This window comes from Oncorhynchus mykiss, chromosome 7 (genome assembly GCF_057628025.1).
Source record: "Oncorhynchus mykiss isolate SJ-2025 chromosome 7, ASM5762802v1, whole genome shotgun sequence".
NCBI lineage: Eukaryota > Metazoa > Chordata > Actinopteri > Salmoniformes > Salmonidae > Oncorhynchus > Oncorhynchus mykiss.
This window is the reverse complement of record NC_143028.1, coordinates 59,910,306-59,920,362: the sequence shown is the minus strand read 5'-3', so window position 1 is coordinate 59,920,362 and position 10,057 is coordinate 59,910,306. Positions and strand designations below refer to the sequence as shown.

At 43.5% G+C, this 10,057-nt stretch overlaps 1 protein-coding gene across 1 annotated transcript; it reads left to right on the top strand.

Annotated features, from left to right (window-relative positions):
- The first annotated feature begins 2,520 nt into the window (after positions 1-2,520).
- On the top strand, positions 2,521-9,195 carry sox12 (SRY-box transcription factor 12). Its single transcript, XM_021610202.3, has 2 exons — positions 2,521-3,044; positions 3,554-9,195. The coding sequence occupies exon 2, from the start codon at positions 3,602-3,604 to the stop codon at positions 4,808-4,810; it is 1,209 nt and encodes a 402-aa protein (XP_021465877.1). The 5' UTR covers positions 2,521-3,044; positions 3,554-3,601; the 3' UTR covers positions 4,811-9,195.
- The last annotated feature ends 862 nt before the right edge of the window (positions 9,196-10,057 follow it).

Sequence of the window (10,057 nt, the reverse complement as noted above, 5' to 3'; positions counted from 1 at the left end):
GGTCTATCTGTGTTCAATACAGGAAGACAACAAACCAAGCTACTTTTTTTTTTTCAAGTCTTGCGCAACTCTCAACAGTGTTACGCAGTTCCTAGATGGCCGTACTTCTTCATTGCACAAATGAATAACCTCAACCAAATTCCAAAGACTGGTGACATCCAGTGGAAGTGGTAGGAACTGAAAACAAGTTCCTAAGAAATACCGTTTCCCAATGAGAACTAGCAGGAAGTAGCAGGAAGTTGAAATTGGGCATGCAATTTATCCAAAAGTGAAAATGCTGCCCCCTATACCTTAAGAAGTTAAACAATACCACTTAATATAATGTTTACATACCCTACATTACTCATCTCATATGTATACTGTACTCTATATCATCTACTGCATCTTGCCATCTTTATGTAATACATGCATCACTAGCCACTTTAAACTATGCCACTTTATGTTTATATGCCCTACATTACTCATCTCATAAGTATATACTGTACTCTATGCCATCTACTGCATCTTGCCTATGCCGTTCTGTACCGTTCTGTACCATCACTCATTCACATATCTTTATGTACATACAGTGCCTTGCGAAAGTATTCGGCCCCCTTGAACTTTGCGACCTTTTGCCACATTTCAGGCTTCAAACATAAAGATATAAAACTGTATTTTTTTGTGAAGAATCAACAACAAGTGGGACACAATCATGAAGTGGAACGACATTTATTGGATATTTCAAACTTTTTTAACAAATCAAAAACTGAAAAATTGGGCGTGCAAAATTATTCAGCCCCTTTACTTTCAGTGCAGCAAACTCTCTCCAGAAGTTCAGTGAGGATCTCTGAATGATCCAATGTTGACCTAAATGACTAATGATGATAAATACAATCCATCTGTGTGTAATCAAGTCTCCGTATAAATGCACCTGCACTGTGATAGTCTCAGAGGTCCGTTAAAAGCGCAGAGAGCATCATGAAGAACAAGGAACACACCAGGTAGGTCCGAGATACTGTTGTGAAGACGTTTAAAGCCGGATTTGGATACAAAAAGATTTCCCAAGCTTTAAACATCCCAAGGAGCACTGTGCAAGCGATAATATTGAAATGGAATGAGTATCAGACCACTGCAAATCTACCAAGACCTGACCGTCCCTCTAAACTTTCAGCTCATACAAGGAGAAGACTGATCAGAGATGCAGCCAAGAGGCCCATGATCACTCTGGATGAACTGCAGAGCTCTACAGCTGAGGTGGGAGACTCTGTCCATAGGACAACAATCAGTCGTATATTGCACAAATCTGGCCCTTATGGAAGAGTGGCAAGAAGAAAGCCATTTCTTAAAGATATCCATAAAAAGTGTCGTTTAAAGTTTGCCACAAGCCACCTGGGAGACACACCAAACATGTGGAAGAAGGTGCTCTGGTCAGATTAAACCAAAATTGAACTTCTTGGCAACAATGCAAAACGTTATGTTTGGTGTAAAAGCAACACAGCGGAACACACCATCCCCACTGTCAAACATGGTGGTGGCAGCATCATGGTTTGGGCCTGCTTTTCTTCAGCAGGGACAGGGAAGATGGTTAAAATTGATGGGAAGATGGATGGAGCCAAATACAGGACCATTCTGGAAGAAAACCTGATGGAGTCTGCAAAAGACCTGAGACTGGGACGGAGACAATGATCCAAAACATAAAGCAACATCTACAATGGAATGGTTCAAAAATAAACATATCCAGGTGTTAGAATGGCCAAGTCAAAGTCCAGACCTGAATCCAATCGAGAATCTGTGGAAAGAACTGAAAACTGCTGTTCACAAATGCTCTCCATCCAACCTCACTGAGCTCGAGCTGTTTTGCAAGGAGGAATGGGAAAAAAATGCAGTCTCTCGATGTGCAAAACTGATAGAGACATACCCCAAGCGACTTACAGCTGTAATCGCAGCAAAAGGTGGCGCTACAAAGTATTAACTTAAGGGGGCTGAATAATTTTGCACGCCCAATTTTTCAGTTTTTGATTTGTTAAAAAAGTTTGAAATATCCAATAAATGTCGTTCCACTTCATGATTGTGTCCCACTTGTTGTTGATTCTTCACAAAAAAATACAGTTTTATATCTTTATGTTTGAAGCCTGAAATGTGGCAAAAGGTCGCAAAGTTCAAGGGGGCCGAATACTTTCGCAAGGCACTGTATTCTTTATCCCTTTACACTTGTGTGTAGAAGGTAGTAGTTGTGGAATTGTTAGGTTAGATTACTCGTTGGTTATTACTGCATTGTCGGAACTAGAAGCACAAGCATTTTGCTACACTCGCATTAACATCTGCTAACCATGTGTATGTGACAAATAAATCTGATTTGTGATTTGATTTGTTAACCTTTTAACGCTGATAGCGTGTAGACGCATTTCAACATGCACACTTTAACCCACAAAGTGTACTGGTCAACAGATTCATAACAGTGAGCACTCCATTATTTAACTGTCAGACAGACAACATCTTGCAGGAGACAATTCACTGCAAGGTCTCCTTCTTTAAAACTGCACTTAACATTTAAGCAATTAACATTTCAACCACCTCGCTCAGTTTCCCTGTTCTGTCACTGTGCCTGTGACTAACTGTATGGATATTTTCTGCTCTACCACGCACACACACACACAGCAAGCGTAGACTGGTGGGTGGAGGGGGAGGAGTTTGTGTCAGAGGAGGTTGAGCTGTCTACTGTGAGGTTTATAGAGTAGCAGACAGGGGTGCTGTCCTACAAAGAGGGAATGGAAGAGACTCTGACAATGAACGAAAGTAGACAGTAAGAGAGAGAGACAGAAAGACAGAGATTGAAAGAAAGTCTACATGCAGCCAGCCTGGGACAGCTGGCACTATAGAGAGACAGACGTTGGACTCTAGCACTCATTTCCTGTCTGCTCCACTGCAAGCCCAACTCCTTCAGCTCACCACTGCATCAGGAGAGTCAGCCCATGTGGAGAGGGAACCAGTTTCTTTTTTTTCAGACACTCAGCATCTAGGTCCTGAGGCAAGGAGAACTGAAGCAGAGTCCTGCAGAATTGCTGGTGAGTGTTTTAGTTTTTGTCCTAGTGGTCACATTTCCAATGTAATGTTAGATACAGTATGTTTTAATTTGTTTAGCTCTGGGCTGGATTTGTACAGAATTTCTTAGTTTGCACCTCTAAAATCAGATGGGATATCTGCTTCTTTTTCATTGAGTATTAGCTATATAAGGAAACATATTGTATTGTACAGACATGGGATCTTAATTTGATCACCCTGTTGCAGGATAACTTTGGTTTTTCCTTCACGAAAAATGGATCAACCCCTACAAAAATGTCCATTAATACTGTATAATAATTCACATTTGCTGTTGCTGCAGGATTATTTTTGTACTGATTCTTTTTGTATTTTCTGCATGATTATGATCTGTACTGATTATATGTAACAACTGAAAATGAATGGGGACAACATCAGTATAGATTTATGTGATATTTACAGTCCTGCTGTCAGCTGAGTGATGATACTCTTTATGGTGGTATTTATGGCTTGTCTTTTTCCTTTGGGGGTACAGGAGGAGGAAACATTGAGGTAACAACTTAGAGTGTCTGTGTGATTATGGATGACTCCAGCCGTCATTTTGAGTAGAGCGTCTTCCTCCATCATGGTACAGCAAAGGGGACACAAATACCCAGCAGTTATGGACAGTGATATGAGCCAAGAGGTTTTCTTGGGACTGGGTGCAGATGACAGGGAGGAGATTTTTGGACGGTTGCCCTCCAACAAAGACCCCAACTGGTGCAAGACTCCCACGGGTCACATCAAGAGGCCCATGAATGCATTCATGGTCTGGTCGCAGATCGAGAGACGGAAGATCATGGAACAGTGGCCAGACATGCACAATGCAGAGATCTCCAAACGCCTAGGCAAGCGCTGGAAACTCCTCCCCGACTATGAGAAGATCCCCTTCATCAAGGAAGCGGAGAGGCTCCGGCTAAAGCACATGGCCGACTACCCCGACTACAAGTACAGGCCCCGGAAGAAGAGCAAGAGCTCCATTCCCGTGCGGGTTGGGGACAAGGTCCCCTTGAAGACAAGCAAGTCCCACCAGGGTAGTCGCGCATCTGCTTCCGCAACCTCCACCGCCACCAGCAGAGGGCTCAAGATACGAACGCCTTCCTCCAAACACAGAGCCAGCTTCGACAGCAATAAGTTCAAAGGTTACGATGAGGGCATCAGCGATGATGACACAGTGGATGTAGAGTTGGCCAGTCCGATGACGAGCCAGCCAGGAGGGCAGAGGCCAGCAAGCCTGGGTGTCTTCCACCACCAGCAGGCTGCCATGACCCCCGGCGAGCAGCAGACTCAGCTTGCAGCCCAGCTCAGAGTCAAAGTGTCAACCACCACCTCCCACCAGCCCACCTCCAAGCTGCCTGTGGGCCTCTCCTCTGGGTCTCCAGTACCCCACAGCCTCCCAGAGTCATCCCCCAGGGTGTCCTCTTCCTCGGAGCCTCTGGCTCCCCTCTCCTCCACCGGCCGCTCCTCCACCGGCCGTTCCTCCACCCCCACCTCCACCAGCTCCTCCTCCTTCGTGTCGTCGGCCTCCTCCGACGAGGAGCTGGACGAGGAGATTTTGCATATTATCTCCAACGCCAACTTCGACACCATGCCCATGGACTGCTCCACTCTGGACAAAGACTTTGACGCTACATTTCACACCAACTCAGGATCCCACTTCGATTTCCCTGATTACTGCACCCCGGAAGTGAATGAGATGATATCTGGGGACTTGCTGGTGCCCAGTATCTCTGACCTGGTGTTCACCTACTGAGGCCCAGCATGCCTATACAGGATTCTGGCTTACTGGAAGAATATATACTATTCATAAAAGCCTGTGGTTTTTTGGTTATATTATAAATTGGACACTTTATTTTGTATTTTCTCAATCAAGTCCGTAAGTGCTAATTCTTCACTTTTCCCAGTATGCCACATCCTGAGGGTCTGGTGTACAAACAGTGAAAGGTTGCTCACGTCAAGCCTTTTATCAGAGTTCAAATATTCAGGCACTGAACAGATATGTTCTTAGTAGAGGGATAATAGCGCTTTCAACAGTAAACTTATTCAGTATTTTTTCTTCAATTTTAACCGGAGCATGTACAGTAGCATTTCCATGTCTTTCATATGCATTTGTTGTATATGAAGCAGCATAACAACCATGTTCTGACATAATCAACCAAACTCAAGGCAGCAACTGCAGATTCAAATCAAAAAATGCATGTTATCAACAAACCATCTGTAAATATCAAAGGGTCAAAAGGGAGATCATGTGAGGAATAGTCCTTATGTTGCAGCTAATAGTCCTTATGTTGCAGCTAATAGTCCTTATGTTGCAGGTAATAGGAATCTGCAGCACTTGTCATCAGGCTTTTACAGTAGCATCAGTTAAAGCATAGGCTCTCTCCAGGAGAGAAATCTGCCGCATACTCTGTAATTAGGTTACAGCACTTTCATCGCCTTGCTAATAGTGCAGACTCCAAGACATGGAGTTAATGTAAACACAAGCCTTGTGTGTGTGCCTGATTCATTCCAGACAGTTGTGTGACTGTAACGGTGGTAGGTGGTTAGAGAGTAGGGCTAAGTACTGGAGGGGGAAGAGGAGGAGTGAAAGAGGGGTTGGGGTTGTCTATGATGGGGGTCAGGAGAGGCTTTTCATTCAGGGAGCTGTGCATCTGCCCTTGCAGGCAGCAGCCTTTGTGCCGGAGTTCAGAGTGTGAGTGTGTGTGTGTGCGTGCGTGTGTGTTTGAGCTCAACTGAGCGAGCGTCTGCCAGCCGGGGGAGTGTAGGGGGGGGGGGGGTAGTGTATTCAGGGGGAGATGAGGATCATGGCCATCCACACAGCCACCAGCGCGGTAAAATTCATGTCATGTCTGCAGTCTGGCTGCAGCTGCCTGATCAGGGCCGATTCAGCGGTGAATGGAGGCGAAATCTGTGACTGCCAGCTGTCCCTCCATTGACTCTCTCAGGGATCGTTTTGTCTAGAGGTCCTACTGCCTCCCGTGGCTCATTCATCTGCCCTGATCTGGGGATGAGATGCACGCCACCTCTCCTCTCCTCCTATCAGCCCCTATCTTCTCTCTCTCAAATAGCCGTGAGGGGACGAGGTGACAAAGCGAGAGAAGGAGCCAGAACCCCTCCCCCTCTCTCCACCACAACATGTGACCTTTCTTCTTTTCATCCCTCTATCCTCATTAATTACATCGCCTAGCTTTGGCACCGTGGCGAAATGGACCCGTGTTATTTACTTACTCTCCACAAGCAGCTGGCGAAGAGCCAGCCAGAAAGCAGCACCAAAACCCTTCCTGCAGTTCATACCTTAGATAAACTGATTTGAATCCCTCGTCAGACCAACCTTGTTGGAGCCAGCCAGCATCCTCTAACAGAGGCCACCCCATGCGGTGCAGAGTGCCTCTGGAGCAGGCCATGGAGAGACAGGGGATACATGATGGGACCATGGCGGACACGCTGGAAGTTTGTTTTCAGACCAAAATGCACCATTTGGAGTAGTGTGATAATGACTGTGTGGTACAGGGACCATGACGAGAACCGTACTGGATTTTGTGATGTATTCCTCCTCAGTCCCTCCCTCCAGGAAACACCTGAAGGAACCAATGCGTGTCTATGTGTGGCAGGGTTTTAGTTCCTTGTGATGATGTCTGGAGAGAACTGCACCATAAACTTTACAGTACAATGTCTTCATTAGCAAAAAAATGAATAAACCAGGTAACTTGTTTCTGAACTGGAAGGTGGCTTCCCTCTTAGATATCAATGGTAGGAGAAGACATATGAAGAGATGGTTCTACTACAACCCGAGGCCTTTAAGAGTCCATACAGCAACACTGTTTTCTTTCTTCTGTTACACATAAGTAGAAGTTCCTCAACACTATACCGTGTGAAAATAAAATAATCCAGCAACAACATCCAACCTCCATCTAAAAGTGAACTGCAATCAAGGTTTTAGACATACTGCATGTGTCCTAGTGTTAAAAAAGTGATTGCCAGTATTTTGTACTTTTAATAGGCACCTTTTATTGGTTAGCATAGACAAAGTATGGGAAAGTTCACCATTCCTAATGAAACAAGTGAAATTACAAATGCAGATTCAGCAAAAATATATTGGCTCACAAATTGAATGGGTATTTCAGCTCCTGATCATGCACATGATCTGTCTGGCCATAATATTAGCAGTCAACAAACCTAAAGTACCGTACAGTGTAAACAGACACATCCTATGGTAATGGAACCAATACTGAATTCAACACCAGCAGTAAAAATTGGACTCAGGACTAAAGTAGCAGCTTACTGTGGTACACCTCCTATTTCTAATGTGCTGTATATGTCTGTGTATTAGATCATCAACCAAAAAAATTGGTAGCTGCAAGAAAATGTGATACTGCTTAGTAATACATTTTCAGATTCAGTCTTTGAAAGTAGTGTTTCAATCATTCAGGTGCATTTAAGTATAAATGAAATATTTATTTAATTACATTAAACAAACAAAACATTCTTAAGCTAAAGGGAACACCCTTGACCTGAACTAACCAGCATTTTTTATTAGAATGATACTAGGCTCATTTTCTTTCTTTCTTTCATATTTTAGAAAGAGAGCTAGAAACCGGGCTAGACAACTCACAGATGGGCTTCAGCAAATTAGTGTCAGAGTAATAAATGAAAAAAAGATGGAGAGAAATTAAGCTGGATAAAAATACCCATCTGGTGGCACCTCCTACTCTGGGCCAGCCTTTGATGAATAGCATTCCCTGAGATGGAAATACAAGGACAAAGCAAATTTCATAGAGCTGTTGGCCCCCCTCTCCTACTGCCTCCCACATCACAAGTGGGGCACAGGAGCCCCTGCCATACTGAGCATGTCTGACTGCCTGTCTGTCTCCAGCTACAGCTTCATGCATGTGGCTGCCACCACTGCGACAAGGGGCCCCTCAGCAGGCCCAGTCCAGGGCTATAGGGGTCAACAGGGGCCACTCTCAGCCTCAGGGTCCTAGTAGGACTTAACTTACCATTCCTTTAAACCACACCGACCTGACAACACAACAGCAGCACTGGGACACCCGGCCTCCTGCACACAGAAGTAGCCAAAATACGACCATGATGCCTCACATTTTAGTACACATTGTTTACAAGGTTTTATGGTATTATAGACTAAGCTGAATATAGAATGTGTCCTCTGTTTTTCATCTTCGCAGCAAGGGTTGTTTTGATTTATTTACAATGTCAAATATGATTTGTAATCTATTCACCAGCACGTTTCTGGTCTTAGTTTTGGCAAATTGTAACAAAACGTATTTCTGTGATATGAAACAAACTGAATCTTGTTTATCTGAAAATATGCTTGTGTTGATTTCCCAACGTTATTGTAGAACAGGGGATAATGGGGGTGTTTAAATATATTTTCATGTGCTACAAATGCATTGGATCCAGCCTACACTCCAGAGTGTACTAGTCAGAACTGTCTAATCAAATATATAAGGGTCACCCCTATTCATCATATATATTGTATATTGACATACATTTTATGATCTGCATTGATGAATGTAATTGGTCGATAAGTAGTACCAAAATTCTGACATTGCATTGATAATAGATATGCATGTACAAATAGTAAACGTCTCTGAAATTGGAGTAACTGCACTTCATATAGCCCCCCATGCAACACCTTATAATTGAAAAATTGGGGGAGAATGATGGTGAAAGTCATTTCGAAATATGCATCACTATGCTAACAGAACATATTGCTAATATTGTCATATTGGAAACCCCCTCTGCTGTGTAGACTGTTTCATTCCTGCACTATTCTTTATGGATTGGTGCATAACAAACTATGTATTTATATCAATCAGGCAATTGCTATATTGCAATTCGATAAAGCTCATTTATTCCGTGTGTAAAATGGTTAAACAACTTACCATCTCGTTCATCTTAGTATCACGTTTGACCAATAATTAGCATTGCTTTATCATGTACATGTATGCTTTTTGTAGTGTGGTACATTCAGCTGTTCTGACAGCGAGTATGTGGATAGAGGTAAAAGCACTTTGTTGTAAATATGTACGTAGATCTGAGAGATGCCATTCTCATTTTGGATAGAGTTATTAGTGTAGTGACTCTGCATTACTGAATAAACTGTTACAGTCAACGTTGGATGTCTGTCTCAAACTCTGTTTCTGTCTGGGTAGAGTGGAATTTTCTGTATCAATCTGGAGAGGGAATATTCTCAACTGCCTTCTGGGGTTTTAACAGTTGGCTTCCACTGTGACAACGTTGTGTGTCGGTTGTTTCAGGGTGTCTGCCAGGATGCAGATGTTCTTGTGGTCAAACCTAAGGAACCTGAACATGTGCACTTATGATGTCATTCACTATGTACACAAGATATATTCGAAGCACACACTGAAACCACTATCACACACTGACTGAAAACCCACCACAACACATTCTCACAATCATTTTTTAACACTTAAAGTGTAGTGACTGTTATTTCAGCACGTTGAAGAAATACAAAAAATCATCGAGCTAGGGGTTATTCCTGAATCCAACTGAGCAACAAAAATTATTCTAAAGGGGAATTATTCGGTCGACCAAATAGTGTGCCCTTCTGAATTCCCATTTAGAATTCTAACCTGGGTCTGCAGCCAGCTGGGCTTCTATAGCCAAAGGCCATGTTTGACTGCTTATGGCTGATGAGGGTGACATTTATCCCTTTTGTCACTTCAGAGACTTACACACGAGACGGTGTGGTGAATCAAGCAGACATGCAGTGTGCATCAAGCAGACATGCAGTGTGCATCAAGCAGACATGCAGTGTACTCTTCATCGTTATGCCAGCTCCAGATTCAAATATGGGTTAAACAAATGGTATCAACAGCTGCTGAAATAGAGGCCAGACTGAATATTCAGCCCATTTCAGGGGTGAGTGACACTTTGTGTATTGAGAGAGACTGTATTGTCGGAGCACCCAAGCAGCATGCAGCAGAGTAGACGTGGTTGGTTGGGTGGAGGTTTGATG